This window comes from Mytilus edulis, chromosome 2 (assembly GCF_963676685.1).
Source record: "Mytilus edulis chromosome 2, xbMytEdul2.2, whole genome shotgun sequence".
Classification (NCBI taxonomy): domain Eukaryota; kingdom Metazoa; phylum Mollusca; class Bivalvia; order Mytilida; family Mytilidae; genus Mytilus; species Mytilus edulis.
Window position 1 is genome coordinate 64,826,710 of NC_092345.1, and position 27,826 is coordinate 64,854,535.

General features: G+C 30.9%; 1 protein-coding gene across 20 annotated transcripts in view; it reads left to right on the top strand.

Moving 5' to 3' along the window:
* LOC139512688 (ras GTPase-activating protein nGAP-like) overlaps positions 1 to 27,826 on the top strand; it is a 114,728-nt gene that overhangs the window by 80,910 nt on the left and 5,992 nt on the right. For 18 of the 20 annotated variants that reach the window (XM_071300495.1, XM_071300498.1, XM_071300497.1 and 15 more), the window contains 12 exons: positions 13,796 to 14,017; positions 16,871 to 16,972; positions 19,596 to 19,694; positions 21,070 to 21,155; positions 22,816 to 23,003; positions 23,914 to 24,076; positions 24,289 to 24,368; positions 24,553 to 24,728; positions 25,316 to 25,464; positions 26,311 to 26,386; positions 26,587 to 26,677; positions 27,340 to 27,456. In XM_071300495.1, coding sequence (XP_071156596.1) covers positions 13,796 to 14,017; positions 16,871 to 16,972; positions 19,596 to 19,694; positions 21,070 to 21,155; positions 22,816 to 23,003; positions 23,914 to 24,076; positions 24,289 to 24,368; positions 24,553 to 24,728; positions 25,316 to 25,464; positions 26,311 to 26,386; positions 26,587 to 26,677; positions 27,340 to 27,456 — 1,549 coding nt within the window. Of the gene's footprint in view, positions 1 to 6,018; positions 7,028 to 13,553; positions 14,018 to 16,870; positions 16,973 to 19,595; positions 19,695 to 21,069; positions 21,156 to 22,815; positions 23,004 to 23,913; positions 24,077 to 24,288; positions 24,369 to 24,552; positions 24,729 to 25,315; positions 25,465 to 26,310; positions 26,387 to 26,586; positions 26,678 to 27,339; positions 27,457 to 27,826 lie in introns of those variants that run through there. The other 2 variants (XM_071300515.1, XM_071300509.1) reach the window with 2 other exon arrangements.

Genomic DNA, 27,826 nt, shown 5'->3' on the forward strand with positions numbered 1-27,826 from the left:
CAGGAAAACAATTTTTTCGAGCAAAATTTCAGCATTTTATTACTGAATTTCTTGTTGACTTTTGATGAAACTGAGATAAATTTTTTTTCTTCAATTTTCATCTGAGTCTTTATTGAAACATTTGTTATAAATATTGAGATATTGTGAATATTTTTATGTATTCTAAATTTATTCTGGAAGGGTTAAAAATGAAGTTATATAGATAGCTTCAATGAGGGTTAAAAATATGTCAAAATAGAAATATTTATTTGGAAACCTCCAAGAAAATGTGTATGGAAATATGGTGATATTTAAACCAAAATTAGAATGAAAATACCTGGACAATTTAAAATGGTAGAATCTGCTTCATTGTGGTTCTAGAATGATATTCTATAAGACTTAAACATAACCTATTATCGTTTCTGCATCTTTAAAAAGTTCAGAAAAATCCAGAAAAAAGCTTAATGCATCTGTACATCTAACCAGTCATTTACCTTTAATACTTGTTTTCTTATAATAATTGCTTAATTGAAAAATATACATCAACACATATAAATCAATTAGTTAAATTCCAAATTGAAGGAGATTAAAAGCCCCTTCTTGACTAATTTTGTTTTTGTTTTCAGTACATTTTTTTTATTTTTTATTGCCCATGTCCATCAAGCTTCCCCCTCCCCCTTTATTGAAGTTCTTGATACAACACTGCAAATTGCAAATTATTTTGAGTGTGGTTGTGGATTGAAATGATGAAAAATGGAATTTCAATTTGTTTTAATCTGTTTCACATTAAGGTTTGCCTACGTTTCTGATCACATTTTGTTAACCTTTCCTGTGATGATATTACATTGTTGTATCATGCTACCTATGGCATAGCCTTTTATTGCCTGTGTGCTATAATTATCTTTTTCAAAAAATCTTCAGATAGTGAAATGGGGATTGAATACCATGGAAAGCATTCAATATCAGATATGTTTAAAAATAGTACATGTCAGAACATTATCTGTCTACATTCTTCATAGATTATATGCATATTTGATAGAACATTTTGCCAATATAAATATGATATTGGAATCATTATGGTTGCAATGATGCAGTATAATGTCCTTAGACAAATAATAATGGTACATTGCTCAGTGGCTTTTTATTTCAAGGATAGAGTACAAAAATTAACTTGAAATCTGAATTTTTTATTGGTCTTGACTCTTGTAAATATGATCTGTAAATGTCGATGTTCTTCACAGTTTCATTAACATATTTTGCATTCATGTGAACTGAAGGTTATTTAGAAGGTAATGACCATGGATGTAGGTTTACAAAGAACATTTTCAATATACAGACATCATACTTTCTTATAATTGTAGGAAACGTTGGTAATTTGATAATGATTTGACAGCAACCTTTTGATGTGTTTTCACTTTTTTGATGGAAAAAAAAGTCTTACAATGTTTGCATATTGCTTTTTGCAAGTATAAAAAAATCAAACAGTGAGAAAGCATGATGGCCCTTTTGATGTGTTTTCATTTTTTTGAAGAAAAAAAAAAGATTCTTTTACCATGTTTGCACATTGCTTTTTGCAAGTATAAAAACATTTTTAAAACATGTCAGAAAGCATGATGAAGCAAACAGACAAATTGGTTGATTATTAGAAAACAATTTAAAGTAAACATATGTTCCTCCAGGTGAATGTCTGGTTAGATATATTACATCATGAAAATGTTCTAGTATAATTAACACCCTTCAAATACATCAGTTCCTTCCAACTCAACTCATTACAGATAATTCTTCCATGTAGATAGAAAATGTTTTTTTCTTCCAAGGTCAGAAATGTGCAATGTCAAAAGAAGTTCCAAATTTTGTTGAAGTTTCTGGTACACCATTATATTTTTTTTTTGGGGGGGGGGGGGAGGGGCATTATTTTTAAGTTTGCCTTTATTTAGAGAAAGTTTCCAAAGTTTAATACTTGAACATTTTTTCCCACTCCTAATGTTAATATTATAGTATATATTTTTTTATACTTTATTCTAGTCACTCAACATAAAGTCACTATGCAAAGATCTTATAATTACTCAATTATGCAATCATTTTGCATAAAAGATAAAATCACTATGAAAGTCCCCTCAGGGTATGTCTAATACTTCTACTTAGAACAGGCTTATTTGGATTTTTCTGCATTGGTAAAAAGGTGCACTCCACTCCTACTGTTGGATTGAAATTACAAATTTGTTATGTTCATATGATTATTAAATCTTAGGATTTCGGTTCAAATACTACAGTTACACTATTCCAAATATGATTTCCTTAAGGGGGTCAAATTGGAATTAGAAAACATCATGTAATGTTGACATTTCATGTAATATGATCACCCATTAATAATAGGTTTTCTTTTGAAATTAACATTTGTCAGCTGGTATTTAAATATCTTACATTAACATTAAATATTTGTTTTCTTTATGTCCACTGTGCTTAATGAAGCAGGTGTCCTAAAGTGGCTACATTTGATTGGTTTTCTTCTATGTTACACTTGATTTCATTGGTCATTACTGTGTCATCAGCTGGTCAATAGTGATTAAATCAGGCTCACAAGTATGTTTATTTTTGATCTTGTTTTGGATCAATGAAAATAATGTATAAATTCCTGTAATGGAATTCAGGTCTTTTGGACAGCCTTGACAGTAACTTTTAGAAGCATGTGATATGAATATAACATGGATTTTTAATGAAATTTCTCTGCATTGCCAGTTAAAAAGTAAGTTTGTCATTATATTTTTTCGCAAACTAATAAATGTTTATCATATGTTAGATTGTGCATTCAGACACTAAAGATTGGTTACAAATCACAGATTGTCTTATTGACATTGACATTGTGTGGAGCTGAAAGTATAAAAAGAATTGTCTTCTTTAAACAGGTTTTCTTATTGACACAGTCTCTATTATTTGTGCAAATCCCCCCCTGCATTGTCAATATATTGTAGCATATTTCAATGTCTTTTCTCAATTATGCATAAAATATGTTAAAATTTTCAATCCCCATAATAATAATGCCATCTAATGATCTCAATTACCTCATTGTATTTAACAGAGGCTGAGAGCTAAGTAATATAAAGATATTTTAAATATGTCACACCATGGTTCATTTTGAAGAAACATAGTTAAGTCTTTTTCATGTGATTATGTCTGTATCGATAGTTATGGCAATAATACCATTAACCGATTATATTGTATTTGTGTATCTATGTAGAAAACAAATATAACATGTTAAAGGACATAAGTAAACAAAATAATGACCACTTAGTTCTTGACCACAGTTTATAATAAGATTTACTGACCAAAATAATCGTTGACCGAGAGAACTAAAGCACTTGATAATCCTATTTAAGTATTTATACACAATGTAAACAATGCGGAGTTAAACATCCTATTGTCGTATTATCTAAACATAATAACTCAGCGATTGGTCATCACCTTTTGCTAGGCTCCGGTCACCTCTAAACTTAGTGGTCATTGTCTGGCGATGGTTTATGGCTTAGTTTACATTGTTTGTATCTTACAAGGGGGAAATCGGAAGTAAACATGGTTATCTTTGGCAAGCTTTTCCAGATAACATTCAAGATAAAGTATACCCATGTTTTGACAGCTTTGAATATAGCCATTATTTTACCTGAAGGTCTGGTATAGGTTACACATACAGGTATTAACTGTAGATATCAATTCAGGCTCCATAATTGTCTTAAAGTTCATGGACTTTTTGACTTGATTTACAAGAGAACATGTCATAATGCTGGTCATCAGAATAAAACGACTCCAAATAAATGTCCACCTACAAGTATAAAACATTTTTCTCCAAAATTAGATGTAAGGGTGTCTTTTCTACATAGAAGATTTGGAATGCATAGTGTATAGACCATAGTAGGAAGCATGGTTAACCATGGTTGTTGATAAAGTGGATAATGCATGGTTGACCATGGTTGTTGATAAAGTGGATAATGCATGGTTGACCATGGTTGTTGATAAAGTGGATAATGCATGGTTGACCATGGTTGTTGATAATATGGATAAAGCATGATCAACCATGGTTGGAAAGTGCACATTGACAGAGGTTGTGCTTCAACATCACAGTTTATAAATTATATTAAATTATTAAATTATTATGCCTTATAAATTATTTTGTTTTCTGTCCTCAGTCTGGTTGCAAACATTTGATTTACTCCAGTGGATCAACATGTAGTAGCTTATATGTTTGTATACTGCTTATAACATTTGATATTTCCCAATGGGGCTTTTGTTTTAAAACTTACAGGTTGTTTGAGGTCATGAAATGACTTTTCTTTTTTTTTCAATGAAAAACTTTGTTTATAATCATGTATAATGTCACATTGGACTTTATTAATCTGAAACAGTAGCCAAGAAATATCCCCCTACAGGTACATTTGAGAAGATAAATGGCTGTCTTTGTTCCACAAATGTATGTGTTTTGTTTAAGCTTTACAGGGAAGACCTGCTTCACACTGATATAAATGATATATGTCTCTCTAATCATTGGTCGTTAAAGGTGTAGGTAGTAATTTCCCTAAATTTGTTTTGACATAGTGACAGTAAAGTTTATATAATTTATTCCCTGAGGTACTTACAATGTGGTCTTAGAAACTGAAGCTGAACTAATGTTTCTCTTGTATGAAATGTTATTTAAGTACATATATAGGTAAGCAGTTAAATTTACAGATTATAAAGTTTATTGTTTTTTTTTTTAGTATTTTGGTTTTGCTTTTGAAGACCTTTGGTAAAATTAAAAATGTGATGAAAGTACAAGGGGGAAATAAATACTGTGACCAGGATATAACAGCTATGATTGTAATCTAAAGAGACAACTTGATGTATATGTTGGTATCTTTGTTACTTCATTGAAGCTAAGTAACTATAGTATGAGGAACATTCAAATGCTCCCCAGTAAGCCTTTTCTGAAACCTAATAAAAAAGACTCAATTTGAATATTATTAATGGAATGTAAATAAAAAATATTTACGACAAATACAGTGAGAAGTGCAGGACTGTTCTATGTTCATGAGTGCTACTAAAAGAACAAAATAATCCTGGCATTCAAATAACTTAATGGTGTCCTTTATAGTTAAGTTGAATGGGTTTAGCTCATTGTTGAAAGCCTTATAGTGTTCTGTGGTTGTTAATATCATTGTCCTCCTGTCTCTGGTGGAGAGTAGTATCATTGGCAATAATATCAAATCTCCTTAACAATCATATTATCTGAAGCTTTGATATCAATCTGTATACCTCCAAACAGATTCAAGATAAAGACAGTATACAAAAAAGTATGTCATTGTGCTCTGCCAAAATCAGCATAAGCATCGTATAGTGATAACTTAAATGAAATAGTTTCTATAGACTGATCATTCCCTTGGATTTAATCTAAATTTATGACCTTTATAAACAATATTGCCATAAACATTTTGATAGAAAATTCAGGTTTCCATAGATGTAGCCAATAGCTGTACCAAATTTCTATCAACTAAAATTTTTAGGTATAAATGTGCATTTGAAGTAAATTAGTATTACCTGGACCTAATTTTTACCCCATATAAGCTATAAGTAATTTATAATGGTTAACCATATGATGTATGACATAAGAAACTTATCTATATTTAATTTACAAAAATATTAAAGTTTTAAAGATTGTAATTTTAGAAAATGAACTAAGAATAGGTCACATGTTCTAGACATACATGTATTTGGGACGACTGTTTCTACAGGGTATAAATACATGTTTTAAAAAAAAGTTTGGTCTATTTATTTGATTGATAAGAACATTTCCCTTTGGGGTATATAACACACTGCACATATAATTATTCAATAATTAGTTCTGAATTCACACCTGATTATGCAGGTGTTTTTTTATGTGAAGAATAAAAAAATAATTGATAAATTCAATAATGGACTTTTAATCTGTTACAAATATATGTTTAAGCAATTATTGTTTGACTATGAATTTTAAAAAGACCATAGTGGTTGTTTGCATTAAATCTGTTAAAGGCACATACATGGTGACATATGAAGAATAAGACAGGTAGTTGTTCGACAAACACAGGTAAACACTTACAGTTTTGTTACATAGTGTTCACTGACTCAGTCCAGTAATGTTTCTGACAGTTTATAGACCACATTTCATCAAATAATTGTCACCAGTTGGTGTCTGAAGAAAATGTGTGAAAACTTTGATTACTGGTCACTACTATTGTGAAGGGGATTAATTCTAGGAATCTCTTTCCAGGATCAAGGATCAAGTTGTAGAGTGTTAATACAATTTAGGATTTCATGGATAATTTAATCATAGATACAGTATCATTCACATTGTATGTAAAATAGAACATTTTAAGAATAGTCAAATTTGTGCACATAGATTTTGTTATACTTGGACTATCTGCTCTGTTTGATTTGACAAGTTGGAATTTATAGGAACAAAGCACAGTGCATTTTATATCTTTTCTTTTGAATGAATTCATGTAGCCACTGTGTCTTTTTATACAGGAAATTCATTATTTTTCTCCAGTTTCAGTGGACATGATGTCTGGATATTTGAATTTATTAACAACATTTCCCCCTATTAAGTATTTTTCATAGTTGGATTGTAAAGATCTGTAAAGCTATCACAATTCCTAGGACAATTACAACTAGAAATTCAACCTTGTAGGGACACATATAAAGTTCATGGACTTTGGAAGCCATGTTTTTGTGTATTATTGAAATGACCGAAACATTTCCTGCTTTTATCAGAATTTAAATCAGTTTATTTAAATTTGCTGCATATTGAAACAGTGACACCTTCACTAGACAGAATATATATTGCGATGACTGATATGGCTCTAGATCAAGTATACACTTATGTGTACTTATAATTTTATAAGTTTGAATTCTTCAGAGCCACTTCTTTGAGGAACAAATTAAGACAATTGAACTGAATTACCTTTGAATATTATTGTTTGTACTATATTCATTGTAAAATGATCTTGACGGAACTGACACAGCCTGTCTCCAGAGTTCTGTAAGTAAAATTTTAAATTATTCAAATGTTGATGTACTATTATTGTGTTTGTGTAGAAAAAAATCAATTTATTATTCTATCCCTCAGTCAGGTTGGGGAAGATCTTCATTTACATGTAAATAGTATACTCAAAATTTGATTTCATTTACATCGATTATGTAATTTTTATAATGGCTGTTAATGTCTTAAAAAGATCTGTATAAATTGTAACAAATTTATCAATAAGACCACAGCTCAAATGTGTACTGAATTCAAAGAAAATGACCTCCAAAAATTATGATTTTTCGAAGACTTTTAATTTTTATCCAGATGGTATTTTAGTCATGGTGTCTTTGGGCAAAATATTCTTATTTATCTGGCAGTTTGCACTATATGACAGCAAATATCTGGAAATCCCAAGTTTATGTTGTTAGCACTGAAAAGTGATGCCTCTTTTAGTGTATAATTAACATAATGAAGATAACTCAATAAAGAGGATCTTCCACAACCTGTCTATGGGAACCCATGCCTTGCTCTGACAGCAGCTTAGAGCATACATTGCTGTATAGCTTAGTCTTTAAGTACATCATATGATCAAGATATCCTTTGATATATTCTGTCCTCCATAATCCTTGACAACATAATACAGATGTTGAAACTTGATGTTGTGACATTTTCCATATGGATTTTGACATCTGCCTCCATTTATTCAGTGGCCACTTGAATTCTATGAGTGCACTAAATGACAATGTGCGGTTTGATGACAGGCCTAATTAACTGGCAATGTACCCCTATTATTTTCCTTTGTTTATAATAACCCTAGAATTAAGTCTATTGTATTGAAGTTCCAATCTGATAGATTACAATCAAACATTAGTCATCAGGTTAAAAAATTTCATTGTTATGATTTTGAATGGGGAGGGTAATTATTTCAGTATTTGAAGTCTGACCCCCTGGCTGATCTTTTTTTAAGTCAATCTGACCATTGATACATGGTTTGAGTGAACTGCAGTCACACAGGATAAATTTGCTTTTAAATACATAATTCTGTGAAATATTTCCTGCGTATCTGTCCTTCGTAATCGTACAGGAAGTTGATATGGATGCTGAATATTTCCTTTTTCCTGTGTCAAATAACTGAGGTATATGCCTTTGCAATTTTTATTGACCATTGTTTAATTTGATGAAATTTATTATGTTTTGATATCCCCAGATTTTATTATTATTAATGTTTCATTATTCAAAGCTAAGCAGCAGTGATGCTTTTTCAAAAATTGGGTATTAGGCCAACTAAAATTAATTAGTAGATTTTCATCCAAATTTTTGAAAAAAATGGGGCGGGTGGGAGGATTTTATTTTTTAAATTTTATTTCATATGAAACCCTTTTGCATGTTTTGTGACGAGTTCTTCATATATGATATGTAAGTGTAATAATAAGCTTAAATCATGTATTGTTAAGGCCGTACAGTGACCTATAGTTGTTAATGTCTGTGTCATTTTGGTCTTTTGTGGATATATATATATATATATATATATATATATATATATAGTTGTCTCATTGGCAATCATACCACATCTTCTTTTTTATATACACAAGTATGAGGAATCTTACATAATTTTTCAAATCCTTAAATAAATATATCTAATTGCGGCTTTAAAAACTTAACAACAAAAACGTGTGAGAAATACTCTCTTCAGTTTGACTACCTACACCAAATGTATTTGGGTTTCTAAACAATGGCTTGTATTCCCATGAAATGAAGCAAATGCATTGGTATGCAACACAATTATTATGAGTACAGAATAAAATGAAAACTCAGAGAGTGTTGAAAATAATAGGGTTGGTACTTTATATGCAAGATGAAAATATAATTATCATGTAAAACATGAACTTAATAATAAAAAAAAGTTGTTGTTTAATGACTCTTTTTGGGTGTATTGGGACATTTGCTGTTTGTCAACATAAAAAGACAGCCATTGGTAAAATCAAAGGGCTTGCATAAATAAAATGCATATGTTAGTCGACTTTTTAATTTCAATAAACGGTCATAAATCTGACAAGTTCGTGCTTGTATTTCAATATCTATAATCCAGTCATGTTTTCTGTATCAATGGTTTCCACGAATCTTGCGCTTTTGGGTATCATTTACAGTTTAAATTTCCTGAGACAAAGTCATTGCATAAATAAACTAGAGGCTCTAAAGAGCCTGTGTCGCTCACCTTGGTCTATGTGCATATTAAACAAAGGACACAAATGGATTCATGACAAAATTGTATTTTGGTGATGGTGATGTGTTTGAAGTTCTTACTTTACTGAACGATTTTGCTTCTTACAATTATATCTATAATGAACTTTGCCCATTAGTAACAGAGAACTATATTTGGTAAAAATTTACATATATTTACCAAATTAATGAAAATTGTTAAAAATTGACTATAAAGGGCAATAACTCCTTAAGGGGTCAATTGACCATTTAGGTCATGTTGACTTATTTGTAGATCTTACTTTGCTGAACATTATTGCTGTTTACAGTTTATCGCTATCTATAATAGTATTCAAGATAACCAAAAACGGCAAAATTTCTTTAAAAATTACCAATTGGAGGGCAGCAACCCAACAACCAGTTGTCCAATTCATCTGAAAAATTCAGGGCAGATAGATATTGACTTGATTAACAATTTAACTTCTTGTCAGATTTGCTCTAGATGCTTTGAATTCATAGTTATAAGCCAAAAACTGCATTTTACCCCTATGTTCTATTTTTAGCCGTGGCGGCCATCTTGGTTGAATGGCCAGGTCATCGGACACATTTTTCAAACTAGATACCCCAAAGATGATTGTGGCCTAGTAGTTTCAGTGGAGATTTTGTAAAAGATTACTTAGATTTATGAAAAATGGTTAAAGATTGACTATAAAGGGCAATAACTCCTAAAGGGGTCAACTGACCATTTTGGTCATGTTGACTTATTTGTAGATCTTACTTTGCTGAACATTATTGCTGTTTACAATTTATCTCTATCTATAATAATATTCAAGATAATAACCAAAAACAGCAAAATTTCCTCAAAATTACCAATTCAGGGGCAGCAACCCAACAACCGATTGACCGATTCATCTGAAAATTTCAGGGCAGATAGATCTTGACCTGATAAACATTTTTATCCCATGTCAGATTTCCTCAAAATGCTTTGCTTTTTGAGTTATAAGCCAAAAACTGCATTTTACCCCTATGTTCTATTTTTAGCGGTGGCGGCCATCTTGGTTGGTTGACCAGGTCACGCCACACATTTTTTAAACTAGATACCCCAAAGATGATTGTGGCCAAGTTTGGATTAATTTGGCCCAGTAGTTTCAGAGGAGAAGATTTTTGTAAAAGATTAATTTAATTTATGAAAAATGGTTAAAATTGACTATAAGGGCAATAACTCCTAAACGGGTCAACTGACCATTTTGGTCATGTTGACTTATTTGTAGATCTTACTTTGCTGAACATTATTGCTGTTTACAGTTTATCTCTATCTATAATAATATTCAAGATAATAACCAAAAACAGCAAAATTTCCTCAAAATTACCAATTCAGGGGCAGCAACCCAACAACCGATTGACCGATTCATCTGAAAATTTCAGGGCAGATAGATCTTGACCTGATAAACATTTTTACCCCTGTCAGATTTGCTCTAAATGCTTTGGTTTTTGAGTTATAAGCCAAAAACTGCATTTTACCCCTATGTTCTATTTTTAGCCGTGGCGGCCATCTTGGTTGGTTGACCGGGTCACGCCACACATTTTTTAAACTAGATACCCCAATGATGATTGTGGCCAAGTTTGGTTTGATTTGGCCCAGTAGTTTCAGAGGAGAAGATTTTTGTAAAAGTTAACGACGACGGACGCAGGACGACGGACGCCGGACGCAAAGTGATGGGAAAAGCTCACTTGGCCCTTCGGGCCAGGTGAGCTAAAAAGTCCGCAGTTTTCTAATCACATAAATTTGTGACATACCGCGATTTGCAGTCTTGGAAACAGCGTGTTTCTCTTAACACCAATATTTCACGTCATTCTCGTTATCAATCTTTACTCTCGGAAGATGATGTTGTCATCATAGTCTAGAGCGGCGGAAAGGTCGACTTAATCCTTTTTGTTAGATTAACTTGAGGTACAAAACCGAAATTTTTGAAACAGGAAGCTTTGAGGATGAAACGAAATTGTAACGGTTACCGGTAACGGGAATGAACGAAATCCGGAAATCGTAAATTTTATAAAATAAAAAAATTCGGGGCGGGACGATTTCAGAGGGGCGGGCGGGGATGAAAATCTATCAATTAATTTTAATTGGCCTTATCAAATTTTTTTGCCTATTATTGAACTGAATTTATGTAAATTAATTGTCAATACCTCCATTACAAGAGAAGATAACTTTTACCAGATGTAAGAAGGTGGGAATCAGATAAACACAACAGACCTTGATATAACAGCTTCAATTAATGTAATTATTTATGCTTAATTAACTTTTCTGAAAATGAGGTTACTAATGGGGCATAATTAGGATGACTTTAAGTCAAATTTGTATTTATTTTTGGACTAAAATGCATGTTTTTTGTATCAGCAGTGTAAAACATTGCAATCCAGCTAAAATTTTGTCATGTAGATTTTTTGTAGGTCATTAGATATAAACACTTCTGAATATCCTTGATACCCCCTTAATATGAATGTTTCTGGTGCAAATCAATCTAATTGTTTTTAGAAATATGTCAGTTTCTGTATTTTTAGATGTCATGGAAACTGACTTTATATTCTTCCCTGTGAAAACAGATAAAATACAGGGAAATATAAATTTGGCATCAGTTTCAGATCATTGAGAGTTACAAATAGGAAAAAAAACTATTTGTAACATTTTCATTCATGAACATTTCATCTTGTACAGGAACAAAAATGAATTATTTGAAAACGTGTCTTAGTTGATTCTATAAATAGTTTGATGTATCTGTATGTTTACAGATTGCACCTGCATTAATGTCTTTTGATCATTAACTTGAAGGAGATGGATCCACCCATGTAATTGTAACTAGAAATGTTCTGCATATTGAGTTCAGTCAAAGTTTCTTTCGATTTTGATCTTGTACCTGTGGATGAATAGTGTCGAGTGTGTACTATAATCAATTTTAAATTGACATTTTTATTCATTGAAGAAATTTGATAACTTACAGTTTGCCTTGGGACATATATTGAAGATTTCATTCATAATTTGAAATGATTTTTAAACTTTTGAAAAATTAATGTCAAAATCACACAACTGACAGGAAATTGAAATATATCATCATTAAAAATTTACCTGAACACAAAATTGATTTAATGTCAATTTCAGCAAGAAAATAGGAAATATCAATATTGGCGAAGTTTTTGCTTTATGACAATCTGAAATATTTATCTTGCACAGAAGATTTCTCCATAAACTGAAGATTAGAGGAAATATATCATTAAACCATGCGAAATTAACAGCAATATTTGACTCACCTGGTTTGAAATTTACCTGAACTTTTGAAAATTGCTAATTATCCTTAATATTAATGCTATAAAGTTGATTCATAAAAGTCTCTGTGCTGAAACAATATAGAATTGTTTGAATCATTGGGGGAAACCATTATTATTATGAATCATGATATAAGGTGGGATTAGCACCAATTACCCAGACTCTTTAATTAGATCTCATTTAGAAGTTAGACCTAGGATACAGATAGATCCTATTTATATAGAGATGAATGGAGACAAATAATTCTCGTTTGTGTTGATATTTTGTGTCAGTTTTTACTATAAATGGAATATATGTGATATTTGTTATATACGTCATTAACGTTAGAAAAAAAATAGCGATAAATGATCAATTGTCTCATTTGACGTTTTAGCACATTTCTGCTAAATATGTATCTTATTAAGTGGAGAATTGTTTTCTAATGTTGCTAGTTTAAGGATAAATGGGCTTTCTGATGGATTAGAAAAAATATGTAGCCGTGTACAAATTTCAGATCAAGGAAGTTATAATTCTGGATTTTCCTGTTAAGACAATTGAAAAATAGTGTACTCTACACTTATATTAAGTGTCTCAATTGTTATTCAACAGTATATGGTTAAGTTGCTGAACTTGTCAGATTAACTTGCAAATGAACATATCTTAAGGTCCATGCATGTTGATCTTACATATTAATGAGTGTGCCCTACAGGACAGATATATGTAAATCAACACCTGGAAATACATTGGGATTGTGTTTTAATGGCCACTAAATGATAATTATTGACTCGATGATTTCCTATTTTCTTATATTATGTTCCTTTACATTGGAATGTGATAAAACATTCATTGATATGTGATATTGGTCATTTCTTTGTGAACTGGACCTCAATTATGTATATCCTTCATATGAATAAACTGAATGTAAATTTGTAGATATACAAGAATTTGGATAATTATAATGAATTCATAGACATGGACATTCATCAGAAATTTTCTTGTTGGATGTTGACAAAAATTGGCTTAGTTATATAATTGTAGTGTGCTTGGAATGTAACTAGAATTACAACAGACAATATTGATAATCTGTTGGCATCATAGGAAATCAAATTAGTGCAACAATAGGCATTAAATTTGTATGATTAGAAATGTAGCTTTGTATTTGATCTGATGAAAATAAAAAAGAGGAAAATGTTGCCAGGATTTAATCGATTGCTGAGTCTCCCAGCAAGTTTTCATGACAAAGTGGAAGACTGGTTTGACATTGTAACTTATCCTTTCAGGAACCTGATCAACTCACGGATCAGATCGTCTCGATCCCATGAGTCCCTCCTAACAAGCCACGTCAACATGCACGCCATCGACCTGACGGCCTCGGATCTAGAAATTCAACCTCTACACTCCAGCATTCTTGGTCAGGATCATTGTTTCCAAGTCTCGACAGCGAACGGAAGTAAATACATCTCCTGCCGGACTGCAGAGGAACGTGAGAAATGGATAGGAAGGTATGTGTCAATTTATTATTATCTAGACGTCAAAATGATTCTATAACCAAGGATTTATATTTTATTTGTTTACTTTTATACCTTTTGATAAGATGTTGGTAATCCAGTCTGATATGTACATTTTTAATCTTTCTGAAAAGCGAGAGCACATGTCAGAATTTGAAATATTAAAAAATATGCTGAGTCCATATATCATTATTTAGATATTGACCAGCAGAATTCTCCATAAGTATATTTTTTGCTAAGATAGTTCTATAAACTATCATTTATTGGTCTGCATATCAGTAGCACTTAACATAAGTGAAAACAATGTCTTAATTCATGTAGTAAGTCTATGAATGGTAAATGAAATAAGGTGAAAAAGGTTCAAATTCAGATAACAATTCTTTTTTGTACCCCTGTAATACACTTTTGATGAGTAGACTCTGTATCTGATAGAGTCAATCATGAGGCATCTTTTTTTTTTAAAGAACTAGAGTAAAATTGTTCAAGTGGATCTAATAAGGGTAGATTTTTTGGTTCCTTTCAACTACAAAATGTACGGTTCCACCAATACATCTAAAAATTTAGAACCTCAAATTGATAATTGAAACAACAATTTTCACAAAACAAGAAAATTGAAACCCTCAAAACTGTTAATTATCAGATTGTCTATTGTAAAATAATTGGTATATTAATCTGCAGATGATTCTTAATTTTTTCTGTGATGTTGAGTAGTTTCCAAAACTTGTGTGTGTACCTTTGCAACTGACCATAGGTTACCTTGCACACAAAGTTATACAAAAGTTGGTCATATTGTAAAATGCAAATTCAAAAATTTCCTTGTTTTAATATTTCCTGTTTTGCAGTACTGAAACAATGATATAGTTGTATGTTCACATTTCGTACTGTTACGAAAATGTACTTGACAAGTTGACAGTCGCTTGATCGTGTAAATCTGATGAGTGTTGGCGTATCGTAAGACATTATCGTAAGACATTTATTTACTGTTAGAGGACATGTTTAACTCGACTTAACCCTGCAGCAGTTATAAAATTCAGAATATATAATGTTATGATATTTGAGATAAACACAGATTTGTTTTTTTGTGACAACAATACTGAAGAAAACCACAATGTGAACATGCTGATGGGGATGTTATTGGTTTTAAGACATTTTTATACTCCCCCACTGACACACCATTGACCATAAAACACAAAACAAATTAATTATCATTGTGAATTGACACTTTTGTTTTGTTTTACTTGAAAATGAAAATACACCCTTAGACTTTATGGAACCATAATTATCAAGTTTTTTCATTGGTCAAACTTAAGTGAAATAAAGTAGAATTTTAAACTTTTGAAGTTTCTTCACTTCCACTGTGGAGGTTTCTATAGCTAGGATAAAGTTTTAGAAGCAGTCATTAACCGAGAATTAAGACAAGACATAAATTAAGTTGTTCAAATGCATTGTAAAGTGCTTAAATATTCATTGCTGGAGTGTTCTTTAAGCACCTGCCCTTGGTGACTCCTGTATTTGGGTGTTCATATGCAACAGCCTAGAGGAGGACTTAACTTTGCCAATAATAGGTCCTCAATTACAAATAAAATTTATCATTTAGCCTTTGTGTTTGTTATTATGGTACTTATCTGCAGACCATATGTTGTGTGTCCAGTAGATCAGATCTTTATCAGAAATCTGATACTATGTACATGGTCAGTAACATTTGACTTATCAACATGATCAAATGATATTTCTGTGAAATTGGTCTATATCTTTCTTTGTTTATAAAATGTAGAGATACAGGAAACATGATTGTTGCAACACCATTACTAATGATAACTTTAATTAAAAATATTAAAGTAAATTTGTCATGAGAAAGCACATTAACATGGTCATGGACCTAGTTTATTGCTTATTAAAGCCAATAAATGCTGAAAAAAGAGAGTAGTTGGTTGTTTGGCTTGAAAATTTGTTGATATTTTGTGATTTTAAACACAAAGGAAAACTTTAATACTGAGAGTGCATTTGTTTCTAACCCGAAATTTTGTCATCGATGACTATCGTTTAGTAAACGTTGAGCTGCTAGAAACAAATACATCGTTTAATACACTTTATCGACCCCGCGTAGTCAGACAGAAATAGATTACACTCACGCACTGTAAACAAACAGGTAAAAGTCCGGGAAATAAATAACCAGGACTTTGCGAAAACAACACGTGCTCGTAATTATTTAAACGACAGATGCAGAAACAAATATATCGTTTACACGTCTCAACGATAAACGATCAACGACTACGCAACTATTTTGCGCGTACATCGTTTACGTGAACGATGTCAACGTTGACCAAAAAATGTAAGAAACAAATGAATTAAACGACTACGCGCGTAATCGTTTACATCGTTTAGGTTAGAAACAAATGCGCTCTGAGTTACTTCACACACATTTTCTCAACATTCCACACTGATATTGTAAGATCTCCAAATCATGGGAAACTGATTCTTACTCCATGTCAATGCAACTGGATACAGTGAAACCTGTTTAAACTGAACCTCTTCTGGACTTAAGATTTTGTTTGGTTTTGGCCGATGTTCGGTTTTATCAGGTTCACAACACACATAATTTGATATGATGGTGCTAACAACAATGTTTGGTTTATACAGGTTTTCTGTTTATACAGGAATCGGTTTAGTCAGATTTCTCTGTATAAAGATTTTTTTTAGCAATGATGTTTGCTTTTACCTATTTATACAACTATTTTTTATGCCTTATCCCAACGAACTTTATCAATATATGAAACTTTTGCATTACATAGTGAAATATAGAATGGTATAATTTGTTTTTTTTTAAATCATTTATTTCAATTTTAGCTTGAGGAAATCAGTCCATCCAAACCAGGAACATATACGGAGAACAGACAACTCTCTAAAACTATGGATTAAGGAAGCTAAAAATGTACCATCTAAAAAGAAGTGAGTATTGGTATCTTAAGCTTTATGGCAAGAGTCAAGATGAAATCATTTATAAACAAATATATATATTATCATAATTCAGGTTTAGTAATTAGGAAAATTGTGTACAGGCATGTCTTGTGTATCATAATAATATTGAAATAAAACATGTTAGAATAATTTCATGAACCGTACATTTTGTTCATAATATTCTGTTGAAAGATGATTTTTTAATGAACATTTAAAAATTTCAACCCGCATTCAAGATGGCTGTGCTAATAGCCAGCGAAAGTTAGTCAATAGTAGGCATTATATGTACATGATAACAGAGATGTTATAAGTATACTGGTGTAAAGGTCATAAAGAGTATATGTTGTGCATGATAACAGGAATGTTATACAGTACACAGAACTATGTAAACCATGTACTACATGTTTTCTGTGATAAGTACATACAAGAAAATATCACATGGATTTAGCATTATCTTATCTTTCGCAAGACATACCAATCTGAACAATAGCATAACTATTGTTCAGATTGGTATGTCTTGCGAAAGATAAGATAATGCTAAATCCATGTGATATTTTCTTGTATGTACTTATCACAGAAAACATGTAGTACATGGTTTACATAGTTCTGTGTACTGTATAACATTCCTGTTATCATGCACAACATATACTCTTTATGACCTTTACACCAGTATACTTATAACATCTCTGTTATCATGTACAACATATACTCTTTATGACCTTTACACCAGTATACTTATAACAAGTACTCTGATAAATAATCAGCAATTTCCTTTGATGTACCTATTAACTGGTGTTGTTTATAAAAAATCTTAGGTTAAAGAGTATATGACTGTTTTGTTGAAAACAGCCCACTTTTAAATTGCTGATGACTTCAGAATTTCATATTGAGATTAAATCTTGCTGTATATACTGAAACGGAAGTACAGGCTTTATAAATTTATAAAATTAACTTCAACTTCAAAATTGTATTGACATATTATAACTCAGGTCACATGATTTGGGACGAAATAAACAAAACATAGTATGACAAATTTATAAGTGATAAGAAGAAAGCATACAATTTACAATGACAAAAAATATGAAAAAAGTACTCTGTTCTCAGATTGAGTTTACTTTAACTAGGAATTTAAAAAAAGATATTTTAAAAACATTAATGGAATACTTTTTGTGAGATCACATATCTTTGGCTGGGTAGTATCTCATTATACCATACATAGCAGCAATGATAACTTGCTGTGGTTTAGTATTGTTGTCAATGTCAAACTATCTCTAATGTTTGACTTTAAGTCCTATGTGGATACCAAACTCAGCTGAGCAGCAAGCTGTTTCTTTGTATGGATTTAATATCAGTAGGTACAAAAAGAAGATTAGTTTTCATCAAAATGACATGAAATGTAATCTTTTAGGACTATTATAGGGTGGTGCAAAGTGACCTGCGTCCATCCGATTTATGACCTGTCAATTTAAACATGAGAAATGACCCCCCTACAATGTAACCTTTCACATAGTTGGCAAAATAACTACTTAGTTTAACTTTTACCTTTGTAACAATAAATCTTTTTTTCAGGGTTACCCTAAGCGTACTAACATCAGATATGTGAACCTGTCAGATTTACTGACTATTTCTGTGCATAAAAAAATCATCTCATTACTTTTGAAAATTTAAAAAATGAAAATTTTGCAGAAGATTTTTCGGCCTTACAGAACAAGTTTTGAAAAGTTTCACTTATTCTTAGTTTTTTTTGTCAGTAAAAAAAATGAAGATAAAACTATTTTAGTAAATAATTCTGCTTTTGAAATATTTAAAGTAACATTATTGAAAGTTGATGCAGGTTTCTTTAAAATGATTGACTATAAAGTTGGCTAATTGCTAAAAAATGGAAAGGAAGATCCCGAAATCTGGCTTGTATTCAAAGAAATGACAAAATTATTTTAATGGTTTTACAGGATGTTTACATTTTATGATTATCCTTTGCTTACTTATCAGAGAAAACTTCAGAGAAAATGTTTGATAAATGAAGTATTCCAACCTGTTGTGATACTGACATCTGCTTTTACATCTAAGAAATAAAACAGTAGCAAAAAATAAATTGAAAATGACATATAAATTACAATTATTCTTAATCATTGTTAATCTAGATTACTTTTATTGGTTCAAATAAAAATTATTTGATAAAGGTTATTAAAATGTCATTTTATAAATAAATAAAAAGGAATTTTTTTGAACCTTTCAAATGTTAGAGAAAAAAATGAAGCCTTTTAAAAAAAAGGAACACATTTCTAATAAAATAGTATCAACTAGATATTGTGTATGTCAGATCAAAGCTAAGATTAAGGTTAAACCACATGTTCTGGTCAGTTTTTACAGCTGTCAGAAATGGCAATTTGATAATGTTTTGCTAGAAGGCATGATTCACCTGGGAAACTAAAAAACAGACTTGAAAATATTTTATAACGAGAAAAAAGAATACACTCCTGAGGATGATGCTACCAATTTGAGACCTTTCAAAGACATTGATTGAAAACAAAATAGTACATGTACAGCAATTTCCCAGTAAAAATTAATTAATTATATTTGAATATATCGTAACTTTTTTTTTTTTTTTTTTTAGGTATTTCTGTGAAATATGTTTAGATAGAACATTGTATGCCAAAACTTCCAGTAAAATGAAATCTGAAATGTTGTTTTGGGGAGAACACTTTGAATTTAAGTAAGTATACAGTGTGAAAAGAAATCCTGTGGATTCATTTATTTTCCTAATCACAAATTTTTGTGGATAGAGAGAAAATGTATTTTTGAATGATTTTCGCCCAAATTCTGAATCCACAGTACAATGAAAAAGAATCCACATCCTGTGTTGTGGATAAACAGAGATAGACTGGTAACCTTTAAACATGCCAATCCACACACACCATGTACAACAAAGTGAAAATGAGCAAAATATTCTGTCTATACAGTTCACATCATGTTGCCAAGGAAGAAAAAAATATAGTTTGTAAGTGATGCAACTATTTCTGTAAACAAATTGCCTCTTTCAAGAAGGCTATTAGAGGCTCATTAATGTAAAGTGTATATGATATAACTGAAGGATGCATGTCTGAGATCTTATTTACAGTACACTCCACAAATCCTGGTACATTATTCTGAATCAATATGCTGTAATAGAAGAATAATTATTATATTGATAGCCATTATCATTTCTGAAGATATATATCAAGGTATCAAATATTATTTAAATGAACCCTCTTTACATAACTTTGGTTATGTCACAAGATTTGAACTTCATGTATGAAATAGGATTAAAATGTTGCAATAGATAACTTAGCAAGGTAAACAAGAATAGAGAGATTGTTGATATATACATAGATAGATCACTCATTGTGATTCCAAGCATGGGGAACCAATATAAACATGATGTAAAAGTCTTAATAAAGCAAGGTATTTACATATGGATAATTATAGAACTAGATAAATATGGAGTAGGTCAATGACTATACAAGAAGACTATATATAAAAATAGAACATTTGTCATGTTTATACATATACCTATTATATATTTGCAAAATAATATGATGACATATGGTTACAAAGACGAGGTTTGGCCCTATCCATTCCATTCTGGTGCTTATTTAAAAATTAAATCTTCGACAATATGATGTTGGGCAATGTATTAAGATATATTGGCTTCCTTTATAAATTAATATAAACCCAGTAATAGACCATCTTGTGTAGCTATGAATGAAAGGATTGCAAAGCACTAATAATGTGTAACTTGATAGTTATATACTATAAAGAGTGTAAACTGTTACAGATACTTGTAATGTTGGTTGGTACATCGCCAAAATCATTTTGTTACACTCACTGTATGTAGAACTTCACTTGACATACAAACACCCACAATAAAAGCTTATTGGCACACTAAACACTCACATCAAAAGTGTCAGGGTGCTACACGTCTGGACCTTTTTTTTCTGGTGGATTTGTTCAAACTATAGTGATTTGTTAATGTTGATTTCTGAAGGTTTGATCTAATAAGTTAACTTGAATTTTTTGTGTTAATAAACTTTTTAAATTTTTTTCCCCAGTAATTTGAGGGACACACAGATTGTTACAGTAAACTTGTACAGAGAAGCTGACAAAAAGAAAAAGAAAGACAAAAATCAGTTTATAGGTAATACATATTTGTCCTAATATAGAGTAAGACAGATATTTTGTCCCACTATACATACACAAAATCCCAATATAGATAGACAGACATTTTGTCCCACTATACTAAACAAAATCCCAATATAGATAGACAGATATTTTGTCCCACTATACATAAACAAAATCCCAATATAGATAGACAGATATTTTGTCCCACTATACATAAACAAAATCCCAATATAGATAGACAGACATTTTGTCCCACTATACATAAACAAAATCCCAATATAGATAGACAGATATTTTGTCCCACTATACATAAACAAAATCCCAATATAGATAGATATTTTGTCCCACTATACATACACAAAATCCCAGTATAGATAGACAGATATTTTGTCCCACTATACATACACAAAATCCCAATATAGATAGATATTTTGTCCCACTATACATACACAAAATCCCAATATAGATAGACAGACATTTTGTCCCACTATACATACACAAAATCCCAATATAGATAGACAGATATTTTGTCCCACTATACATAAACAAAATCCCAATATAGATAGACAGACATTTTGTCCCACTATACATACACAAAATCCCAATATAGATAGACAGACATTTTGTCCCACTATACATACACAAAATCCCAATATAGATAGACAGATATTTTTCATGCTAGAACATACACAAGATCCCCCATCTAGGTTAGACAGACATTTTGTCATGCTAGAATATACACAAGATCCCAATATAGTTTAGACAGATATTTTTTTCCTGATAAATACATACACAAATTCCTTATATACGTCTGGCGTATAAAATTATAATCCTGGTACTTTTGATAACTATTTACACCACTGGGTCGATGCCACTGCTGGTGGACGTTTCGTCCCCGAGGGTATCACCAGCCCAGTAGTCAGCACTTCGGTGTTGACATGAATATCAATTATATGGTCATTTTTATAAATTTTCTGTTTACAAAAATGTGAATTTTTCAAAAAACTAAGGATTTTCTTACCCCAGGAGTAGATTACCTTAGCCGTATTTGGCACAAATTTTTGGAATTTTGGGTCTTCAATGCTCTTCAACTTTGTATTTGTTTGGCTTTTTAACTATTTTTATCTGAGCGTCACTGATGAGTCTTATGTAGACGAAACGCGCGTCTGGCGTATAAAATTATAATCCTGGTACTTTTGATAACTATAGGTTAGATAGATTTTATCCTGCTAGGTACAAAGAAATACCTGTCGTGAAATCAAAATATGTATAGCATTAAAAAATAGACAATGACAACACAAAAATACTTGACATATATAGTTATGTCCCTTTAGTTAATCTAGTACACTTGTGGTTATAATTAGATATTACGTTTTATTTAAACTTGCCTTCAGCTACAATTTATCATTTAATTCAAAACATCATGGAAACTTGTCATTAAAATGGCTTGCTAAGAAAAAAAGACACGTAATAATAACTTTGATATACATTTAAAATTGATGAAAGATGCATCAATTAATCAATGTTTTTCATCTTTTTTTTAATGCACTGTAGGACGTCAAAACCACATTTAATAATTATAGAAAATGAATTTTCTCAAACAGAAATATGAAATCTTATGTTGTAATTAGAATGAATTCATATAAAAAGTAAATTTAGAACTGTTTTATTTGAAGGTTATGTAAACATCCCAGCCTCAGAAATTACAGGCCGTACATATGTTGAGAAATGGTTCAACTCAACATCAGGAACTGTAGGACGAGTTGGGAAAGAAAACAAAAGTGAAAATCCTTTAATAAGAATAAAAGCTAGATATCACACCGTACAGATATTACCTGTTGATATGTATAAAGACTTCTCTCAGGTAAAAAAATGTTATTTTCTTATATAAAATTTCATATTTTGATGTTTTTAGATGGTCATATGTTTTGCTCTGAAAATATCACCATAAGCAGATGATGATGGACGTTTTATACGACCATAACTGACTATACAGCCCTGGCAGGGTTGGTCTATAAGCAGATTATGATGGAAGTTTTATACGACCATAACTGACTATACAGCCCTGGCAGGGTTGGTCTATAAGTAGATTATGATGGAAGTTTTATACGACCATGACTGACTATACAGCCCTGGCAGGGTTGGTCTATAAGCAGATTATGATGGAAGTTTTATATGACCATAACTGACTATACGGCCCTGGCAGGGTTGGTCTATAAGCAGATTATGATGGAAGTTTTATACGACCATGACCAACTATACAGCCCTGGCGGGGTTGGTCTATAAGCAGATTATGATGGAAGTTTTATATGACCATGACCAACTATACAGCCCTGGCAGGGTTGGTCTATAAGCAGATTATGATGGAAGTTTTATATGACCATAACTGACTATACGGTCCTGGCAGGGTTGGTCTATAAGCAGATTATGATGGAAGTTTTATACGACCATGACCAACTATACAGCCCTGGCGGGGTTGGTCCATAAGCAGAAGGCCATAACCATTAAAAAATTAGAACAAAAGAACATCTTTTAAATCATAAGTGATCATAGTCATAAACAGAATATTACAGTTATTAACTGATTTATTTTCATAATATATATCACATCAAGTATATTATGTCCATAGAGATGTATATCATGAATAATTCTTGCAGGTATTACTGTGTTTCAAATATCAGGATGAAATAATATACATTTACCTATCAATGGGAGATAACTCAGATATTTTTTGACATGTTGATTATTTAAATTATGTGTTGTTTTTCTTCCAGTATTTGAGTACAGATTATTGTCAGTTATGTGAAGTATTAGAACCTGTGATAAGTGTAAAAGATAAAGAAGATATAGCTACTTGTTTAGCTCATGTCCTACAGAAACTTGGTAAAGCTAAGGATTTCCTTACGGACATAATAATGGCAGAAGTATCAAGACTTGGTAAGAGTACTTTGGATATCATTACTGGAGATATTAAATGATGTTGTTTGAATGCTTACTAACTTATTGAAAATGTTACTGAAAGTAAAATCAACAATTAAAATTTTTAGCTGAATTAGAAGAAATATTTACATTTTTACAAGATATATGTAATTTATTCCTATTTATAGTTGGTTAAGACCAATCAATTAAATCTTTTTTCTTCTCTCCAGATAATAAGCACTTAACAATGAGAGGAAACTCTATTGGAACTAAAGCAATGGAGGCTTACATGAAACTTGTTGGTGAAAAGGTTAGTACCGTAATTAGAAATAATCAGTATCAACGAAAGTCTTGATAGCTACAAAAATAATAAAAATGAACAAATTCCAGTTTAACACACAATATGAAGTAATATTTGAAATGATTAATAGGAGAGAAAATAGATTTATTTAACATTCTAAAGAATAAATTTAATTGATTTGTTTTTTTCTTAGTATTTACAAAATACGATGACAGAGTTTGTGAAGTCTTTGATAGAATCAGGAGATGATTGTGAGGTAGATCCCACTAAAGTGGCTCCACAGTTCCTACAGAGTAATCAAAGTATACTGGACATGTACAGTGAAATGGTCTTCGCCAAAATTATCAATTCACACTGCTATTTCCCAAGGTACGTCAATAGGATATCTTTCCTGTTCAATCATGATTGATACAAAAAAAAAAAAATAGGGGGCATCTATACATGACACAAAATCAGAACTTGCACAACATAATAACACACAAAAAACAATTGGAACAGCACTTTTATTGCTGTTCTTCATTTTAAAATCACAGTGAGGCCTTCAACACAGATCCATAAAACACTCACCTCAATGCAATTTTATGGGGAATTCTTTGAGTCCAGTTTTATTTAATATTGTTTTATCTATATTTCTACATTTTTCTGGAAATTTTTGAACTCATAGACCTATTAAACCCTAAGAGTATATCCATTTGTATGATAACAACAGTATTATCAAAAAAAAAAAAAAAATTTTGTTTTCTTTTTGTTATCGACAAAAGAATGAAAATAAAGTCTTTGAGATTTACTTGAATAAGAAATTTTAGTGTTAGATATGTATAATATATATGTATTATTAAGTTAGAGATGATAAGAATAAGTAATGTTGGTGTTGAATACATACATGTATTGTTGAATTTTATAATGATTGAAATAAGAAATATTGGTGTTAAATATAATATGTATTATTTTGACAGTGAACTGAGAGATGTTTTCACCAGTTTTCAAACTCGTTGTTTAGAGATGGAGAGAGAGAATACAGCAGAGAATTTAATTAGTGCCTCATTATTTCTGAGATTCCTGTGTCCAGCTATAATGTCCCCTAGTTTATTTAATTTAATACAAGGTAATTCAAGTTATCAACATTCATCTTCTCAATATTGAGGGAGATAGAAATTTTTTTCAGGACTTCGGGATCAAGTGTTTTTAAGCTTGGGATTTCAGGATTGAGCCTTTTGGGATCCAGGAATTCTTTTTTCAAATTTTCAGGATGTCCAGATTTAAATTTCTTCAAATTTGAGACCTCAGGATTTCATGTTTTTAAGCCCAGGATTTCGGGATCAGGACCCCTCTGATCCCCCTCAATCTTGAATAACAAGAAATAAATAATAAACATTCACACTAATTATTGAATAAATTTGTCTGTACTAGATTAGTCTTATAAATAGAAATGAGAAACATGGCACTTTTCTCTAGTTTCCTGCCTATTACAAATAAAATTGATAAATTAGAAAATTATGGTTATTTTCGGTATTATTATGTCATAATGTCAGAAAGAAACATTAAAGATATTTTTTTAAGGAGAAGTACCTGCGATGAATTAAGAATTCAGGGATTGTGTTATTGGTAATATTATTACAATATTATTTTCAAACATCCTGTTTATGCCAAAAACATGACTTTATATAGATCGTGACTACATTTAATATTTCATATTTATAAATGATATTAACATAATTTGACTGCATGTATAGCAGTTTTTGTAACAAAAAAATATAAATGATTGTTGAGTTATAAATGATTTATATTTTCAAAATTAATTTGACATTTGTAAACATGTAAACAGGGGTTTAAAAGGGGAGAAATAAAAACCAAATATAATTATACAAAAGATAAGAACAAAAGTTTACGTTAATGCATTTAATTTTGATTACAGGAAGATGATAGACTTATGAAATGTTTTGTATTTCAGAATACCCTCCAGATAAAGCTGCCAGGAATCTTGTTCTACTCGCCAAGACAATCCAAACTCTTGCCAATTTTACCAAGTAAGTACTCAAGTATTTTATTGACTGTTTTTTTCTTGTAATATATTTTATTAGCAATATTATTTGCTAATTAGTAATATGTATACAGAGTAATGACATTAGATATAGGGATGAAGTACATGATTGATCATCCAAATTCTGAGATGAGAGTTATTTATTAAGTCTGATTACTTGTATAATTTTCTCTTTATAAATTTCAGATTCGGAGCCAAAGAAGAATATATGACATTTATGAATGATTTTATTGAACGGCATAGTGAAAGTATGAATCAGTTCCTCCAACAGATATCAGTAAGTTTTTTATACTATTGGGGGGTTGCTGTTTGCTCTTTGTTTTTAGTGTAAATTTAGTGCTTAGTTTTCTCTTTTGAATTGTTTCACATTTGTCATGTTGGCATTAGATGACTTATTATACAGTATTGATTTTTGATCATGGTCGAAGGTTGTATAATGGCCTATTATTCTTTATATTCTCGTCCTTTTGACTCTTGTGTATAGATTTCTCAGTGGCAATAATTCCATATCTGCTTATTTTCTGCAATAAAGATTTAGATATATTAATTAGGAATGTAGGTGGTTATCGCTAGTTTTTATGGTTAATTTAAACCAGTTATTCCAATACAAAATATGATGGATATTTTCTATTGATTTGCTACGGATAACAAGATGAAAAAAGTCCTCTTGTCTTCATTTTATGACCAATACAAGTGTATTCAGTGTACATTCCTTATTTCGCTATGGAATTCTCCAACACATGACCCAATATTTTATGAAACTTGAAGTATTGAAGCCATACAATACATGTAATTAGGTTTGCTTGATGACAATAAAAAGTAGTATGACAAACAAAAAACTGGGAGAGAAAAAAAAGGCACAGCATCATCACATTTAAATACATGTGACATACAAAACCTAGATGATTTGATAAATGATATGTTTTGGTTTTATTTTAGTCAACAGATACCAATGGAGGAAACCAGTTTCTAGAGTTTGATGGGTACATTGACCTGGGTAAACAATTGTCTGTTTTACACAGTCTATTAACAGAATCTCTAGAAAAGTGCCCTCAGGTAAGATATCTTCACCTGTTTATTAAGACCATCACAACTAAATGTGCATGACATAATGTGTTTTATTGTTACCTTAGTTCCTTGTAGTGTTTAACATTAGATTGACATTTGCTTTAATAAAGGTATTTATAGGGATAAAACTTAATGCTGACGAAAAGTAAAATAACCAGATAAATACTCAACTCAGAGGAGGTGTCAAAACAAAAAAAAAAACTGATAAAATGGCAAAATCCAAACCTCAAACACACCAAACAAATGGATAACAACTGTCATATTCCTGACTTGGTATAAATGTACATGACTCAATGTGTTTTATTGTTCTTTTAGTACCTGGTAATTCAAAATCAGATTGACATATGCTTCAATAAGG